Source organism: Cyprinus carpio, chromosome B1 (assembly GCF_018340385.1).
Source record: "Cyprinus carpio isolate SPL01 chromosome B1, ASM1834038v1, whole genome shotgun sequence".
Taxonomy (NCBI): domain Eukaryota; kingdom Metazoa; phylum Chordata; class Actinopteri; order Cypriniformes; family Cyprinidae; genus Cyprinus; species Cyprinus carpio.
In genome coordinates, this window is record NC_056597.1 from 29199173 (window position 1) to 29218756 (window position 19584).

The 19584-nt window shown below is 35.3% G+C and overlaps 1 protein-coding gene across 1 annotated transcript; it reads right to left on the reverse strand.

The window, feature by feature from the left end:
* Window positions 1-2296: 2296 nt before the first annotated feature.
* On the reverse strand, window positions 2297-17007 carry LOC109077914 (atrial natriuretic peptide receptor 1-like). Its single transcript, XM_042716009.1, has 27 exons — window positions 16715-17007; window positions 16271-16465; window positions 16056-16177; window positions 15609-15698; window positions 15360-15505; window positions 14772-14893; window positions 14529-14675; window positions 14278-14432; window positions 13982-14117; window positions 13733-13824; window positions 13491-13620; window positions 12633-12711; window positions 12144-12243; window positions 11785-11877; window positions 11549-11626; window positions 11349-11453; window positions 10692-10763; window positions 10468-10603; window positions 10130-10282; window positions 9837-10011; window positions 7520-7663; window positions 5273-5396; window positions 4583-4651; window positions 4319-4493; window positions 2984-3082; window positions 2774-2865; window positions 2297-2364 (listed from the first exon to the last, which is right to left on the reverse strand). The coding sequence occupies exons 1-27, from the start codon at window positions 16719-16721 to the stop codon at window positions 2317-2319; spliced, it is 3084 nt and encodes a 1027-aa protein (XP_042571943.1). The 5' UTR covers window positions 16722-17007; the 3' UTR covers window positions 2297-2316.
* Between the last annotated feature and the right edge of the window lie 2577 nt (window positions 17008-19584).

Sequence of the window (19584 nt, forward strand, 5' to 3'; positions counted from 1 at the left end):
ATTGTAAATTGTGAATTGGTGTATAAGGTTATATATGACGACAATTTGGGGCAGCTGTGGCCTAATGGTTAGAGAGTTGGACTTGTAACCGAAAGTCGCAGGTTTGAGTCTCGGTGCCGGCAGGAGTTGTAGGTGGGAGGGAGTGAATGAACAGCGCTCTCTTCCACCCTCATCACCCATGGCTGATGTGCCCTTGAGCAAGGCACTGAACCCCCAGTTGCTCCCCGGGCGCTGGATATATACCTGCTCACTGCTCCGGGTGTGTGTTCACGGTGTGTTCACTTCCCACTGCTGTGTGTGTGCACTTGGATGGGTTAAATGCAGAGCATCAATTCTGAGTATGGGTTACCATACTTGGTAAATGTCAAGACTTTCACTTTCACTTTGGTTTTGATATGCACTACTGTTTACACTACTTTTAAGTTGTTAAGTAAAAAATGGTTACTTTTATTCTGCAAGGATACATTAATTTTGATCAAAAAAACAGTAAAATCATGTTTTGAATTTTCTTTTCACCAAAAAAAAAATCCACAAATCTTGGTTTTCACACAAATATCAAGCAGCACAAATTTGATAATAATAATGATTTGGTGTTCAAGAAACATTATTTCTGTATGATTATACTGAAGAATGGAGTTTATATATTAAAAAGGAAAATGTTATATAGTTACATGTATGTATGTATGTATGTATGTATACACAGTGCCTTGCGAAAGTATTCATAACCCTTAATTTTTTCACGTTTTGTTATGTTGCTGCCTTTTGTTAAACTGCTTTAAATTACTTTTTTCCCACATCAATATACACTCCAAATACCATATTGACAAAGCAAAAACAAAATTGTCACAACTTCGTAAATGTATAAAAAAAAAAAAAAAAAAACCTGAAATAAGTACATTGCATAAGTATTCATACCCTTAGCTAAATATTTAGCTGAAGCACCTTTACAGCCTCAAGTCTTTTTTGTTTGATGCGACAAGCATTGCTCATCAGCATTTGGCAATTATCTGCCATTCTTCTCCTCATCTCTTCACCTCTCAAGCTCTGTCGGGTTGGATGGGGCAGACACACATTTGCAGGTTTTTTCAGAAATGTTTAATTGGGTTCAAGCTCATGCAGGTTTTTTCAGAAATGTTTAATTGGGTTCAAGCTCAAACATGTTTGAAGCTTATAGGTTCATTGTCCTGTTTGAAGGTAAATCTTCTGCCCAGTCTGGCAGAAGGTTCTGAATGCTCTGGACTAGGTTTTCATTAAGACTATCTCAATATTTTGGTGCATTGAGCTTTTCTTCTACTCTGATGAGTCCCTCAGTCCCTGCCTCTGAAAAACAGCCCCAGAGCATGAGGCTGCTACCAGCACACTTTACTTTTGGGATGGTACTCTACAGGTGATGAGCAGAGCTGGTTTCCTTCAAACACGATGCTTGGAATTGAGGTTCATCAGACCAGAGAATCTTGTTCCTCACAGCCTGGGGGTCTTTTAGGTGCTTTTTTTTTTTTTTTTTCAGATTCTGTTTGTTTTCATGTGTCATCACAGAAGAGAGAATTGAGTCTTGCCACACCGACATAAAGCCCAGATCCGTGGAGTGTTGCAGTGATGTTTGTCCTTCTGTAGGTTTCTCCTATCTCCACATATGATCATGGAGCTCAACTAGAGTGACCATCAGGTTCTTGGCCACCACTCAAACCAAAGCCCTTCTCCATCAATTGCTCAGTTTGGACAGGAGGCCAGCTCTATGAAGAGTACTGGTTGTTTCAAACTTCTTCCGTTAAGGGTAACAGAGACTACATGCTTCTGTGAACCTTCAATGAAGCAGAATGCTTTTCTGAACTCTTCTCCAGATGTGTGGCTTGATGCAAACCTGTTTCTGAGCTCTACAGACAGTTCTTTTGACCTCAGGGCTTGGTTTTTGCTCTGATATGCATTATTAGCTGCTAGGCCTATTATTAAGACGTGTGCCTTTCCAAATCATACCCATTCAATTGAATCTGCCACAGGTTAACTTCATTTGAAGTGTAGTAACATCAACAAGCAATATGAATGCTCCTGAGCTAAATTTCAGCTGTCCCAGATAAGGGTATGAATGCTTATGCAATGGAATCATTTAAGTTTTTTATTTTGAATAAATTTGCAAAGAGGTTAAAAACCTGTTTTTTGCTCTACCATTATGGTCTATGGAGTGTAGATTGATGTGGAAACAAAGTTTTAAAGCAGTTTAACATAAGGCAGCAACATAACAAAACACGAAAAAATGAAGGGGTATGAATACTTTCGCAAGGCATTTTTTTTTTTTTTTTGTGTGTGTGTGGTTCAGGTTTAGTAGTCCTCTCCCAAAAGCCAGTATGTCCTCACCCAACCCTTTCCCTGAAATGGAAGAGAACAGGGAGGTGAGAGCACTTCCGAAGCTTTGAAAACTTGATGTTAAGAGGAGGCTATTGAGCTCTATTTATAGATCCTTACCAGTTGTAACTCGTTACCGAATAAATATTTCCACTCCTTTTGAAATTATGTTGCCATGTATACACAACTTTTCGGATATGAATGTTTACAGCGGTGATTGCAGTTATGATGTCATTTTATTAAACTATGGTTTTGTAACACAGTGGATGCGTCACTGTTAGTGCTAGTAATTTTTGAAGCACCAATCCTAAAATAAATATGTGTGAAAAGAATCAGCTGAGCGAATCGGATTGTTGTGATGTGGTAAGACAGGTGAGATGAAAGCAATATGATGCTTTCTGAGGTGAATGTCACAGTGACAGAAACTCTGTACCTTTATGTGGATGTCACCTCGCAGTTCACAGAGGAAAGTCCTGAAAGTGTCAAGGAGAGACTTGGTGGAACTGCTCACATGGATCCTCAGTGCTGAGAGGGGAAAATAAAATGATATGATGTCAGATCAGTCACATGGGTTTCATTTAAAATGCTTCTCTGACATATCTTCCTAATCTGCTGTCAGCACATCCTTTATGATTGATCTTACGTAATCCATATGTCTCCATCCTGGAGGCAGTGTTCACAGTGTCTCCAAATAAACAGTAGCGTGGCATTTTCAGACCCACAACCCCTGCGACACAAGGCCCTGTAACAAGCAAAATTATTATTATTATTATTTTTTTTTTTTGATTCTGTTTTTTTCCACAACCTTTAGTAGTTTTAACAAACACATTTTAAATAGAGTTTCTCCTTCTCCACTACTCAGCATATGTTTTGTGTGCCTAAAGCAGCTCTTTAATGGTGACGTTATGTAACATAATGTATAATGATGTATTTCGTTTGAATTTTTCTTATTTGTGTCATAAGCCAAGTTGGCAAGTTGAAATCACTGCACGAATGCCTGAGCAGCATAAACACTCCTCTGATGCATAAATTGACCAAATCAGAAGGAATATACAAATGCATCATTGGTTTTCTAATGAAAACACATCTGAAAAAGGCAAGGGAGAGAAGAAATTAAATGTACTGTATAAACCTTCTGTATAAACAACCAGTCATAATCAGATATGAGAAGTAGTCCCCCAAATCTTTATAATGCATGTTTCATCTGTTTCTAACAGTATATTGCACATATTTTTAAGCATACCGATAAATTCTTTCATTTGCTTTATTTTTATTTTGGATTTTTATACATAGAGAGGACGATTCATTTTATTTTATTTTTATTTTGCTTTCTGTTTTGATTTTTTTTTAAATGCTATTTATTTTTGTGTTGGCAAAGGTGAACTTTCAGCATCATCACTCCAGTCTTCAGTGTTACACGATCCTTCATAAATCATTCTAATATGCTAATTTGGTGTGAAAGATTTTTTATTTTTTTTTATTTTTTTTGAGTGGAATGCATTATTTTCTTTGATGAACAGAAAGTTCAAAAGAACAGCATTTATTTGAAATAAATTTCATTACTATCATTATTATTTTATGTTACAGTAATATATTTATTATTAGTTTTATTATTATGATGATGATTTTAAAACCTTAATTTTTAATTATAGTGTAAATTTTGTGAATATTCAGGCTGGAAAATCAAGTGGAAATATGAGAGGCGTACCGGACACTCAAAGTGAAGAGGCAACTTGAATGTTTTACCATGTATAAAGCTTTGGTGGAGAATGAGAAAAAAAATGTAAATAAAAGAAATTTGCCAACCTAGCTCTTGAACTACTGCTAAGGTTGGAAAATGTTGCTTACATTTCATAAATTACAACACAATACACTCATATCCTGAGCACATTTCTTTTTGTGATTGATCAGGGTCAGTGCAGGCCAGAGAATATACAAGAATAGCACAGCCAAAGAGCTGTCACCATCCAGTTATTACCTGAATGAACTCCAATGCGGACCCTCAGCTGCTGCTCTGGTACGTGTGGACTGTAGAAGCTCTTCATGCCCTGCACTACAGCTAATGACATTCTTGCTATTTCTTTTGCATGGTCGACTCCATTACTTGTAGGCAGGCCCGACACTACCATGTAGGCATCGCCAATGGTTTCTACCTGGATACAGCAAAGGACACATGAAGCAACCCATTTCCTACAATGGATAAAATCATCTCGCATGATGGTGATGCGTTCAAATTATGTACCTTATAAACATTGTGGTTGTCAATGATATTGTCGAAGTATGTGTACAGGTCATTCAGCACGTTCACTACCTACAGAAAAGGAAACAAGTGTGGTCAGTTTATAGCAGTCAGCTTAAGGATACAGATACAGATACAGAGATCAAAGTTTCTGTAAGGTGACAATAGTTTTCCGTAGTGGTTCAGCTGTGGGCTTCAGTATGGTCCAAAAATAACAGCATGTGAATGTATTATTTCCACTTTAAGGCTCAGACGAGCTAGCAAGCCAGCAGCTATGCTAACAGTAGCCTGATATTCGTGACAGAGTATAGTTTTTGGCGCTTGTGCTATGTCACCTAGTAATGTCAGGAGCTCTTATGTGACATATGAAACCCATTCCAGAACATATTATGTGGATATTTGATCTTACAACAGACCCCTACGCAAACAAACACACACATAATTTAACAAGTGTAGGGTATTTCAAAGTCTTAGACAGCAGAGGACAGCGACTCCTCAAACCTCCCCAAATAGCTCAGGATATATGTATTTTTAAAAAAACAATCAAAATCTGAACTAATGACCCCACATAGGACCTACATTTTTTAAAAAAACACTGCGAATTGTTTTTTCGAAATGCCTGCAAGACCTACTCAGAAAGTACCGGGCAGAAACTCTCTGAGATGCTGTTTGAGTCTCTGCGTCTTTTATCACCTGCATTGGCGTGAGGGATGCTGACATGGCTGTGAAGCCTTCAATGTCACTGAAATAAATGGTGACGCAGTCGTAGGTCTCTGCTTTCACTGTCTTTCCCGCTATTAGCTGAGCAGCTACACATCTAAAAATACAAGAAAAAAGACAGGCACTTTTCAATGGCAGGTTTCAAGTGGAGGGCTTGGTGATGATCACTGGTCTCGTCACGTAGGCTTGTTAGGCCAGGTGCAAGCAAGTTTTTAGTAACTGAAGTGTTGTGCTCGAATTCAGTGAACACTTTTGCCAGAACTATATCAACAAGAAAACCAACATCATATTCACTATGCATCCAATTTAACCAGGTGTAAAAGGGATCATTCACCCAAAAATTAAATTCTGTCATTATTTACATCATTACCTTCATTACCCAAGTATTTCATTCAAAACACAAATTAAGATGATTTCTGTCTCTCTATTAAAATATGGTTAACAGAAGCTCACCGAATTTGGCGCAAGAACAAACTTCAATTTGAGCTTCAAAATTATTTAAATTTGATTTACTCTATGTATGTGCTCTATGTATGATCGATTTTTAAATGTAAATAAAAACTTAAATCTGTTCATCATAAAAAGTGATTGTATATCTTCAGGAAACTTGGAGTAAACAGCTCGATTTATATGGTTGACATTTACTATGTCTTTATGAAGTATTTGAAGAGTCAAAGTTCAGAGTGGATAAGTGGAGGGATGAAAATTAAATATCTTGATTTCTGTTTCGAAGATGAACAAAAGTCATGTGGATTTATATCAACATGAGGGTGAGTAACAGATTTTCATTTTCATTTTTGGGTCAGCTAACCATTTTTAATGTGCTGAAACAGTACAGTACATATGTAAATTAAGTCATTTTCATTATTTTTAGTGCAAACATACCTCTGTTATATATAAATCGGGTGTTAATGTAGATTTTGTGCTAATATAATGAGATGGTAAACATAATTTTATTAAACAAGATGTTTGTGTATATTTTCATTGCAGCAATAATTCATCAAATGCATTGCAAATACAGTCAAGTGCATTTTAACCCAAGTATATTTCCAGTCTTGCAGAATTGTAAATTTTACATTTGCGATCAATATAAAAACTTTGAACATGTTAAGAATCAAAGGGATAGTTCACTCAAAAATGAAAATTATGCCATTAATTACTCACTTTCATGTTGTTCCAAACCCGTAAGACCTTCGTTCATCTTCGGAACACAAATTAAGATTTTTTTTAATGAAATCCAAGCACTATCCAACCCTGCATAGACAGCAAAGCAACTACTACACTGAAGCCCCAGAAAGGTAGTAAGGACATTGTTAAAATAGTCCAGAGAAGAAGTTGTTGAATAAAGTCAATATTTTTGTTTTCTTTGCACACAAAAAGTATTATCGTAGCTTCATAACATTACGGTTGAACCACTGATGTCACATGGACTATTTTAATGATATCCTTACTACCTTTCTGGGCCTTGAATGTGGTAGTTCCATTGCTGTCTATGCAGGGTCAGAAACCTCTCAGATTGCATCAAAAATATCTTAATTGTTCCAAAGATGAATGGAGGTCTTACGGATTTGGAATGACATGAGGGTGAGTAATTAATGACAGAATGTTTTGAAATTTTTGGGTGAATTATACCTTTAATGCTTAACATGTTCAAAGTTTTATACGGATCGCAAATGTAAAATTTACAGTTCTGCCAGAACTATCCCTTTAAGGCCAAGACACAACAAACCAGCATAGACAAATAGCTTAAACAAAGCTGACAATGGTCAAAATGAGCTTGACTAAAGACTAAAGCCAACAGCCAGCTGGCACACCTTGCACCTGTGTGAGAGGAAATAACTCTCCATACCCCTGGGAGGCAGTAGTCTGTATTCATTACACAAAAAGACAAACTGGAAGAGCCAAAAGAGGATTTTGTGTGTGTCCTCTTGACTTTGCGTGCACTGTTTTGCCTGAACAGCCAATCAGAGTAGGCTCTCTCACCAAGAGATGGTCCAACAAGTGGAACATACTGCAAAAACTACGCCAACAGATGCTCAAAGACAGCCTGACATTGGTTGACGGCAAACCTTCAGCTTGATGTGTCATAGCCTATATGCATATTTACTTTGTAAATCAAAGAATGTAAAAAGGAAAAAGAGTTTAAAAGGAATAAATTAGTTCTATGTAGCTTTGGATCAGCATTTTTATTTATTTTTTTATTATAATCTGGAGCGTTACCGTGGCAACATCTGCGTGAGCAGTCCCTCTGCTCGTTTCTTCTCTTCCTGGAGTTCAGCGGTACGTTCACTGACTATCTCCTCCAAATTACACGCATACTGCTCCATACGGGACAGCAGGTTATCCAGAATATTCTCAGAACCCCTGTGCACACACACAAATGCTCAGCAAAAAAAGCATTCCTTATTATTACTACTAACTAGCTTTAGCACTATCACTTTAAAGAAGCAGTAATTCTTTATTGTCCCTTCAAGGGCCATTTGCTGCAAAAGAAACATTTATCAGCACACAGTACACACAACACCATTGCTTTTTTCTTTTTTCTGTTTTTAAGCTCTCTCCCTTCATCCTCCAAGGCCAGTATAAATGTTTAACGTGATACGTTGTGACAGGGTTGTTCTCATGGGACTCTATGATCGCTGGGTTGTGTCACTGGTCCCCAGAGTGGCCATATCCTGTTTGTTTGTCTACCTGATTAAGCACTGTCATTTGTAAGTGTAATTAATGATCCTCTGTGTCCCTGCCCTGTTCTTCTTTATTACCTCAGAAGCACTCATTAGTCACAACTACCCTCATTTACAGCTGAAACAAGCACAAAGAGGAAGAACGTGCAACTGTTGCAGTGTCAAGACCGCATTAGATTGGGAAGGAGAGATACTGTAGATGTACACTAATGATGCCTCAGCACTGCTTGATTAAAGTGCCTTTAATCAAACTTATCTCAATGTTAACACTGACTTCACTTGGGAATCTTACTCTGCAAGTGGGGAAGATCGTATCAGCAGAAAGTCTAATAAAAGTGGAGTCCGGAGAGGACCATAAAAGTCAGAGTGTTTGTGGTTCTGTTTGTTTTGGTCTGAGGTATTCAAGTGCCAACTGCCAGCATGTCACTGTTTTATAGTGTATTGTATATGATGTAGAATTAAAATGCAGATTATAAGGTTTATTAGCTGACTGAGATAAATAAATGAGTGAACATACTTGTTTTATGAAATAAATAATATTATAAACTTTATATTTTTTAATTGTAGAGTTATTTATATACTACAATAGTATATATTAATATTTTAAACGTGCTTTTATTTATTATTAATATTAAATATATATATTTTTTTATTAATTCTAATTTAAGCTTTAGTAATTTTGTTATGTGCTTGTGTTGTTGTTGTTGTTGTTGTTGTTGTTGTTGTTGTTGTTGTAATTATTATTTCTGTTTATCTTAAATGTATTTTTTATTTTGGTTTTAATGATTACTTTAACTTCAATGCATTCTATTTCCATTAGTTGCAATAGGAACATTTCCAATTTTCCAAGTTTAAGTCTTAAATATTTTAAGATTTATGTTTTTTTATTTTGTTATGTGCTTTTGTTGTTGTTGTTAGTAGTAGTAGTAGTAGTTGTTATAGTAGTAGTATTTCTGTTTATCTTAAATGTTTTTTTGTTTGTTTGTTTGTTTTTTGTTGTTGTTGTTGTTGTTTTTTTAAGTGAGTACTTTAACTTAAATGCATTATATTTTAGTTAGTTGCAATAGCAACATTTCCAATTTTCTAAGTTTAAATTAAAGTCTTAAATATTTTATGATTCAAGATTTAAGTTTTTTATATCTTAATTTAATTTAGCTTAATTTGTTTTACTGGAAATTATTTTTAATAGGTTTAATGACAATAAAAAAACAAACACTGCCGGGCAACGATTAATCACGATTGGATTAAAGTTTATTTATATATAAAATGCTATATGTGTGAGTTTTGTGTTTATTTATTATGTTTTTTTTAATACACACACATACAGTATATATTTAGATCCTATTTACATGTATTTACATGTATATATTTATATTCATATAAATTCATATTATATATAAATATATTTAATATATCAACATATCATATATTTTTCTTAAATATGTGTGTATTTATATATACATAATAAATATACACAGTACACACAAATTTATTATGTACACAAAAATCTATTTTGGATGCGATTGATCACGATTAATCGTTGCCCAGCACTAATAACAAACTGATATCCATAGATAAATACAAACATAAGTTCAGATATCTAATTTATAAGGCTTGATTCAATTAAACCAATTTTCAAAGTATTTGTGAATCAGTCAACTGCACACTGTAAAAAGTTTATTGTTTCTTGGTGTAAAATAATGTAGCATGTTTACCCAAGCTAAAACTAACTAAAACCACCTAAATCAACTAAAAATAAGCCCTGATGAGGTGACCTACTCCATCTAAAATTAAGTAAAAGAAATGTAAAGATGTAGACATATTATTGCTCTGTGTCTTGCTTCATTACTGACCCATTAGGACAGAGTTTCTTGATGGCAGTCCTGAGAGAAGAGAAGTCTGGTCTCTCTGCAGGTTTCTCTGTCCAGCAGCTGACTATGATTCCCTCCAGTTCCTCTACACCCTCTGATGGGTCTATGTGAGGCCTCAGTGGGCTACAGGCTATCGCCATGACCCTCTCCACAATCTCTGAAAAACATACAGGGAGAGAGACACCCACAGTCCTGTACAGTTATCCATCTGAAATGGTTTCCTTATGTTATGAAAGAGGCTTTATAGAGAGAGGGAGAGGAGTGTTTTATCATACCTCTAGCACTGAAGTGACAGTTGGGGATGTAGAAAGGCCCTCTACGATATACTACCTCTTGAGCGATAATGGCAAAACTGTAGATGTCCCCTTTTTGAGTTCCATTAGCTGAAATGGACTCCCTCAGCAGCTCTGGTGCCCTCCATAGCAGAGCTTAAAATGAAAACATATTTTAAAATCTACACAAAACCATCTACATTTACATTTATGTGTGCAACATAAGTGAAATCTTATTTTAAATTTTTGTGTGAAACATAAGTTCTACATTTCCAGCTTACAATTAATTCTTCTTCTAAGGTTCTACGTTTACCAGCCATATTTTAAAATCTACACAAAACCATCTACATTTACATTTATGTGTGCAACATATGTTATATATGTGACCTTCAGGACAAAGCGGCTGTCCACGACACAGCTTGATGACGAGAGACGACCGTGACAGTGCAAGGGACTGTGGTGCAAATAATCCATGCCCTACATCAAAGTCAAAATTTATCCGTCACTGTTTTATATTCTACTGTCAGCGGAAACAGTGTAGACTATAAAACACAGACACTTTGACCTTTACAATGTCTAGCATGAGGGAATACTTGAAAGTCCAGTCCAGCTTGATAGACTCATTCTTCAAAATGTCCTGCAAATTTTGGGTACAAAAAACTTTAGTTACAATGGCCATTCTTAAAATAATAAGAACATAGCAATTTTCCAGCTCACCCAAAAATTCAGTTATTATTTCACATTGTTCCAAAACTGTAAATCTACAATTTTGTTTCAAGAATATAAACAGCTCTTTCCATAAAAAGAGTAAATAATACCAGAATTGACATTATGGGGCATAATTGTGTCTTAACTGTCTATCAGTAGAGCTGTTCAGCTATGAGAATTCAAAAGCTAATCTACTGAATGCTGAATTTTGAATGAATTTTTACAAAAAATAAGGTATGTGGTAAACTTTACTTAAAGATACATTGATGTTATGTTCTACAACATAATTTAGATTTCAAACATTAATTCTGAAGCTTGCTTTTTTTTTCTTTCAAATATATGTTGCAATATATTTCCTGTATAAGGATTACAACCACTGTCCCAATAGTTACACCTATTTGTTCCTAAAACCACCTATTAAAAAGCCATTATTAAAAACCCATAAGAAAATCCTGAAGAAATACATAGTTTGAAAATGCTGATAGAAAAGAAACAATTATCTGTGTAATAGCACCTGCAGGCTTCCTTTAGGGCAGTACTCTGTAAGAATGAAGGGCTGAAGGGTCTCCAGGGCAGCTCCAATAAATTTACAAAGGTTATAGTGGGTCAAATCTCTGCACTGAAGACACAGAGGTACTGATTGAAGTACATCATATCACTGACATATTGTATAAAAAATGAAATACATTTGTCAATGTTTTAAGCAACGTTTACATGTTTGAGTTCCGCCAGCAGCTCGCTGCTCAGATGAGTGCTTCTTAAATTCAGAAAGCAAACAGAACAAATTGTCCCCTGAAGGTGAGAAAAAATGAATTTAATTAACTATGAATCGTTTTATTGGGCTACTAAATCATGCCCAGTGTCTTGTAGCATAAATTGTCTTCTACATTATGTCGGAATGCAGTGACGTAAATGTGTAAATGTAAACACTAAGATCCCAAATACTTCACCTTGTAGACTGCAGTTCTGTGTGCTGATGGCTTGTCTTGCATGCTAAAAATTATAGACTCCAAAGAAGCCTGAATGGGTTTGGATCTGTGGGGCTGAACCACAAAGAGGAGAATCTAGATGTAATAGATTCATTCATAGTGCATGTAGCAATTTCATCCAAACAAACCACAATGAAAACAGCAATGATTAAGAGGTAGAAGTGGTTATCTCTTTAGATGACAGTGTCTATTACATTGCTAATTATATGTAATATTTCTGCCTCACAATTGCTATTATGTTCTTGCATTACAAAATAAAGTAAATTGTGAGCCAGAAGAATTACTTAATCAGCTTATAATGCATTAAATCCTTTTAAAACCTTTGCTGGCAAGGTTGAGGAGTGATGCTCCATCATTAGGACTTCATCAGCATCAACTGTCCACAGCATCTTGGAAGGTTCCTCCTGGAGTTTGAACTTCCTGGTAATAAATATCAGTTTAATCTGAAGACTGTAGAAAATCTAAGACCGTATTTCTACAAAGCCAATGAAATACTGAGAAAAACTGAAGAACAGCAATGGAGCTTATTGAATAAAGCTAGCATTTTTGGCCATCAGCTCTGACGTTTCAGCTGAATTTAGTCTGGCATTCATGAACTATAAAATCAACAGAATGTTTCAACATAATTGCAGTACAACATGCAAATCTTACATCCAAAATAAATGAAAACGGTGTAACTAGCTAAAACAAATCTCTTGGGAAGAAAAAAAAGTTTAAGCATTGCACTTATGCAAATTACCACATTTCTACACTTGATTCGGTATCGCTAATGTTTAAGAGCAGTTAAAAATACACACTTGAACTATTACCTGTATAATGCACAGGTTGCAACGGTCCCTGCGGCCACCAAGCCAGCAATAATCCCCAAAGCAATCAAGAATTTTCTCTCTGAAAATAAAACACACACTTTTGCTATCTGCAGGTCTGCTGGGTGATTAGCACTCACTTGGTGTCAAAATGTAACTATGTCCATTTATAGAATTATGACACAGCAAAACTGGAAGCCACCAAGGGTAATTTTGTAGGAATGCAATATGAAACAGTCACATCCAGTCACCTTTGATAAAAGTATTATAACTGGTTGCATAAGTCTGTCCAGACTTTATTACTTCAACCTGTTAGCTTGAGGGAGATTCACTCAGTGAATAGCTGAGAAATCTATATTGCCACTGAGTTGGACATTTGGATCTTGCAGGCATTGGTACATTATTCAAGATCCCCCCACCCCCCATTTTTTAATCAAAGATAGTGTATGGGGCAATGCCAAAAAATATGAAAATAAAGGGGTGAGAAACCAAGGGCTAAGTGGTGGGGTGTGAATGTTGGGTATTGGGTGCCCCCTACTGGAAGCAAAGTTACTGTACTATGGCCTTTAACTGGCCCCTTGAAAGAGCTGATAAGCAGAAGTGCATGAACATGCTTCCAATCCTCATATCATGCTCCTGTGTTTTTAGCACACCTTCAAAATTAATGAATGATGGGCAGTAAAATACATTAAACCTAGAGGCCATGAAAGTCTAAATACCAACCCATCATTGAAAAACATGCCTCTGCCATGGACTTGACATTTCACAAGGGTCACGAAATGTGCAAGATGTTATATGATATAATTTTGCAGATTTGTTGCCACAGTCACATTTTTCCAGTGAGTCTGGGTTGCCCAATACCTAGATTGATGCAGAGTTCTCCATTAAAGCCACAGTCTGGAGAGTCTTTGGGAGGAGTTGACCGTCCTCCAGGCCACTTGATTTGAACCCCTTGTACTGCCTTAAAAGTCCCAAAATAGTTTGCAATGACCTGTGCGGAGAACCCTATGACTCATTTGACAAATGTAATTCAGAATAGCAGAGCATTTTCAGATGGCTTGCACTGGTTCGGTCTAGATAATAAGCATATGTTAGTGGCTCACCTGACACTGGTTATTACCACCTTGGAATTGTTTCATCATGTAATTTAACTCACGGTCCCCACTCGCATCAATAGTTACATCTCCTTGAATACCTGTTTAACAGTCATAAAGCATGTAACCAGAAAACAAACCAAAAGCAGAAATATGCTCCTTTTAACTCATATTATACTAAATAATACAGCATTGCATAAGCACATGTAATTTTAAATCCAGTTGGGAATCACTGGATATATTTTAAGCGCTACAAACCTGTAATGGTTCTGTTCCACATTCGTCTAGTGATGGCTAAGCCATCATATGGGTTTTCTTTTTTTGCCAAAGTTTCGTTTAATGTCTGGGCATAGAGCCAGACACTATCATGGGCTATGGCTGCTAGGAATGACACCTGTGGAATTAAAACAGTTGAACTCATAATGAAATAACCTTAAAGTTGTGCTATCACATGGCTTTCCATCCATTCAACCACATGCCCTCGCACCAAAATTCAGATGTGGGATCATTGACAATAAACTCTATCTATGTTGATGTGCATAATAAAAGCAAACCTTTTCATTAAAAGCATATGTGTAGCCAAAGTCTATTTTGGACCTTTTGATGACATTCTCTGAGAAGGCCTGATACCGTTTATCACTGGGTTTATACAGAGACAGGAAAAACAGAGCCTGATAAGCTTGCTTGGCTACTGAGTCATATCCATCACCTGAGAAAGAAGAAAACCATGTACTATAAATAGAAAATTACATCATGTCTCATTTTATGAGCAAAGTCATTGATTTTGTGGTTATGTAATTCACACCTTGTTTCCAGTCAAAACTGCCAAATAACACCTTTTGTTTGTATGGCTCGAAACAAAAGAAAACAAAATCTCCGTTGGTGAGGCCTTTCTTGTGAGCTTCAATTAGCAAACTGCGAACCACCTTGCCATGTGCTGATATCACAATAACTGTATAGGCAAAAGGACACAAACAAAAGCTTCATTGTTCAGTTCCTCACAGCTTTTGGGAGAACAAATCTGCATCAAAAGGGTTTTTTTTCTTACTGCGAGAGACTTGTGCCACCTCAGTTAATACCAAGGACCAGGTCGTCAAAGACCCTTGAGAAAGAGAGCCATGGATTTCTTGATACTTGGCCACTGTGATGTTATTGTGCTCTGCTTGATACCTTTCAAGAAAATGTGTTTAAATAATTATAATATGAACTTCCTGCCTTCATAATAGCAAACAACACTTTTAATCAACAAGATATTTAACTGCTATATACTTACATAAAATATGAACTGTCACAAAAGGAATTCTGGTAATGCCAATTTACACAGTTTTGACAGTAAATTGTTAGATTACTTGTTCTTTTTCACATCTAAAAAACTGTACGTTTATATGCAACCTGTACATAAACCAGTGCAGTTTACTTTCTACTTGATGCAATATTTTTTGTACTTAATATATACTTATATACACTTACATATATACTTTTATACTATATACTAATATATACTTAAAAATCACTTTTACCATTAAAACGACTATTTATTTAGTTATTTATTTATTTTTACAACGTACATGCAGTTTATAATAAATGTAAATGCACATAGATTTTTCAACTCTCAGATTCAAGGTATATCACATACCTGATCCCCTCGACGGGAATAGCCCAGGACTGTTTACTGTCATAGATAATACCGATGCGCTGCCAACCAAACTGCTTACAGATTTCCACAAAGAAAGCCCCTAGTTTAGTAAAAGGTCCAAACACTCTTGTTAAGGTCGGATAGGCCTGAATTTCAAAGGGCCAAGAGAAAAAGACAATTAGCAACTGAAAAGCAAAGTGCATTTTAAGATATAAGTGTGTTCATTGTAATATACACAATAAAACAGACCTCCTTATCTAGAAACTGTTGATCTGCACATACGGGACTGATGACAGCAATGTTCCAATAAGCTGCGAGTTTAGCAGTCACTGCGCAGACCTTAAATAAGAATTAGCAACAGATAATAACACTCCATTTCCTACTCAACGAACATTTGATAGTCCTTCGTCTTGTAATGATGATATCTTGTGACAAATGAGATTATAACGATTTTTGTAATTACTTTTTGATAGCCCTTCATGCGTTAAAAGTCAATTTTAAGCTTTAATTGGAACTGTGTGCTTGTAGAAGACAGATACCTTAATTTGAAAGTCTATTGTCTGAGTAATGATATAATGAGTGAGTGCTTGTTATTTTTGACACATTCCGTTTAAAAAAAAATGTTCCGCTGTATTTTTATTATTTATTTGTTCTGCGTTCAATTGTCTTGGAAATGAAGCTAATACAACCACATACATTTGAGCAAGAAGGCCCGATGAAAGCACTGTATTTGTGTTTATGGTAAAGCTCCACAATTTTCCCAGGGCCACGTAGATCATTGCATTCATCATCCACATAATGGTAATCCAGATGATGACCTGCCATGAATAATTCAGCAACATATTACATTAAGGATGATATATAAATATCGTGCATCTTCATTTTCTACTTGGTACAAATAGCTCACTGACCTTGCAAAAGGTCCGGACTGCTGTTTACAGAACTGATAGCGATAAGAGCTCCAGCCCCAATCCGACCAATACTGAAAGAAATGGAGGTGTTGGGCATGGAGATCAACAAGGTGAATCTATCACCCAGACTGAGAGGAACCAGGGTCATCAAAAAGAGCAGTGAGCCAGGAAGTCTCTCGAAGTGCTTCATTACCTCTAGATGGCATATTAGTCCAAATTTTTATTCAGATTTTACAATACACACAAATATATATATATATATATATATATATATATATATATATATATATATATATATACATACACACACATTATTGCCCATGTAATCAAACTGTGTATAAATATGTGTTTGAATAGCTTCTCATTGTAGCGTAGTCAATATTAAAATCTCATGTGCTCTGCACACTAAACAAGCCTGTAAAATTATTAAATGAAATTACTTACCACTCATTCCGAAAGAATAATTTCAGCTTCAACACAGAGTTTGAACAAAATGAGTAAGAAACAAGTAAAAAAGGGACCTTGCATCAGAAACTACCTTTAGCACGGATGGGCAAAATATCCAGTGGCGAACTGTGGCCATATGGTTTTGCTCTGAATCCAGCCATCCACGTCAGTGATCTCCCCAGAGTGACTGTGAATTAAGGGTCTCACATTAATACTGCTCTGTATCTCAAGCTTTGGTGTTCCTCTGACATTTGTTTATAACTAAACAAACATATGAGTAAACACTGGTCTACAGATGTAGTTGGGAATTTTCATGTCCATGAGGTTTGAAAAAACATGTTCGTCTTTCAATGCTTTGAGTGATACTGTAACATGTGTTTCTGTTTACATGCATAAGGGCTCTTTTCAAAAGTGCATGTAAGAAGAAACAAGGATTTATTCATATTATATGATGACATGGATGTAAGCTTCTAAAATAAACTGGTATTTTCTAATGTTTGCCAACTTTCTTTGTTTTAATGAAGAATAGAAAGAAGAATATGCACATTAATTAAGAATCATAGCACAAGAATCAGCCAGGTCAGGAACAAGAGATCAAAAGGTTAAAGTAAAAATAAGATTGTGTCATCCCCCTACACTGGCACTGGAGGCTTCTATATCGTGGGAATGCCCTCTAGTGTGTCTGTCAGTTTCACAAGCCAGAAAACATTTGAAACCTTTCTCAGTGCAAAAAGCCGAACACCATGAGAGAAAGATAAATGTTGTGGTCATTTCCCACCCCAAAATATGTCTGTCTATAAAAACAACAAAATCTGTATTGGGTTTAGTTTGTGTCACTGCACGAATACACAGAGGAATAAAAATAGTACAGGAATAGTGGAGAGAGTTTTCTGCTTCAAAAGCTTTCATGATCTGGGATTTTATAGTTAAGATCAATTTGCATTTGAAAAAATATAAACTATATACAATATTAAACAACCATTTTAATTTACATAAAAATATGGGCCCAATATGTATTTTGATATGATTAAATTTGATTTGATTTGTATTTTAATTTAATAGATTTTTTTAAACAGTTTTTTTTTTCTAGCATTGCTTAAAACTTATTACAGTATTATCCTAATATTATTTACTTTGTATTAAGCTAACATGTGTTTCTGTGCAATATTTTCATATAAGAGAAACATCAAATAAATATTTTATATTTATTTATGTAAACTTTATTTTAAAGTTATTGTTCACAAATAGTGATTATAGAGTAACCACTCCTGGCGAGAGATATTTGTAAAGGCAAAACTAGTGTCATATTCATTTTACTTGTTTGACAGAGTGTTTGATGTAATACAAGTAGGCCTAAGTGACGAATAAATTTGCATTGCAAGCATAAGCTTTAATGATCACAGCCTTTTATCACGTGATGAGAAAAGACGTCGTCAAATTGCTCCGCCCACTGGCTCTACGTGACAGTTAATTAACCTCTGTTAGTTCACACCTTGTCACTCGACAAATTTAAGGCTTAATGTAGTAAAAACGATTAAAACCGCAATTCTAGTCTCAGTGTGGCCATGACCCTCTCATCTAACTAAAGGGTTAGGGTAAGCAACAATCTCCTTTTTTAATATAGCTGATTTAAACGTGTACCTACGCAGTGTATATTTGATTATTGTAATCATGCCTCAGAGGTTTTACAAATATAGGAGATAAGAAGGGGATGCATTGAAAAGAAAGGAAAACCCTTCTTGGGGATGTCGATAAGACTTGAACTAGCTAATAATTCAACAAGCCCCGTCTAGTGATTTTCTTCCCGACCAGAAGATGGCAGTCAATACATAAAGCTCAGAATCACTGGCGGCATTATGGAACTCCATAACCAGGACTCATATGGAACTCAAAGAGCAGACAGGAGACTTAAATTACTTATAAGAATAACAATTGAGAAAAAAAAAAAAACAATCTATTGCTATGAAAACCATTTCTACTAACTACCTAACTAGCTAATAATGATAATAATAATGAATATCTTAGCTCAGGATTGACACACATTTAATGTAACATGAAACCAAGATAGTTATATCAAAATTAGTATGTTAGTGATTTATGTAAAATGGCCTAAATAAATAATGTGAAGCTACAATATTCACTCTTAAACCTTGACAGCATGGCCCATAGGTGCATATCGCATCTACAATTCAAAGCATACAAAAACAAAATTGAACCACAACACAATGCTCCTGACCACTAGGGGTGGTTGGGCCATCATTTTCACTGTTCTTTCACCCAGTATCTTGATTTCAAAGCTTTTTTGATTTTACTTTTTTAATTTTTTCTTTTATTTTGTTTTTTTTGTAATTTTTAAAAATCTTAATTTTCAAGATCAACACTGCCCTCTTGTGGTCCTTCAGAATTGCTTTCATTTGTGATTTGCGATTGTTTTTTAAAATAGAGCAGAGCCCTAAGAGTCTGCAATTTTATAGTCAAGCCAAAACAATAAATACATACATAAATAAATAACATCTGTAGTTGCACTAGAAGATCCACTGAAAAGCCCTATATTAAAAAAATGGCCTAAATCTTGGAAGCCTGGTAAGTTAGTTAAATCTATGTATTTCAAAGATATGTACTTTTAAAGAATTAAAAAAAAAAAAAAAAAAAAAAAAAAACATTTGAATAATAAGCAGACACAGAATTGGAAAGAAAGAAAACAATTTTCTTCACATTAACATACCCTTTATTCATATCAAGTATTTGTTTTTGTTTGTTTTTAATTTTTAAAGACAACATTAAATACAGAAGGCACTTACAACAATTGTTAAATTATAAAAACATATTAACATGGATTAAAAATAATCTGAAAAAAAATAAGGACT

Bases quoted from the DNA above. Each gene is read 5' to 3' on its own strand.
- LOC109077914 (XM_042716009.1), bottom strand. The intron at 15,506-15,608 runs GTCTGTTTTATT...TTTGAAATTCAG, and splicing joins AACAGTTTCTAGATAAGGAG to GCCTATCCGACCTTAACAAG. The intron at 11,627-11,784 runs GTGAAGTATTTG...TCTCACCTTCAG, and splicing joins ACAGAACTGCAGTCTACAAG to GGGACAATTTGTTCTGTTTG.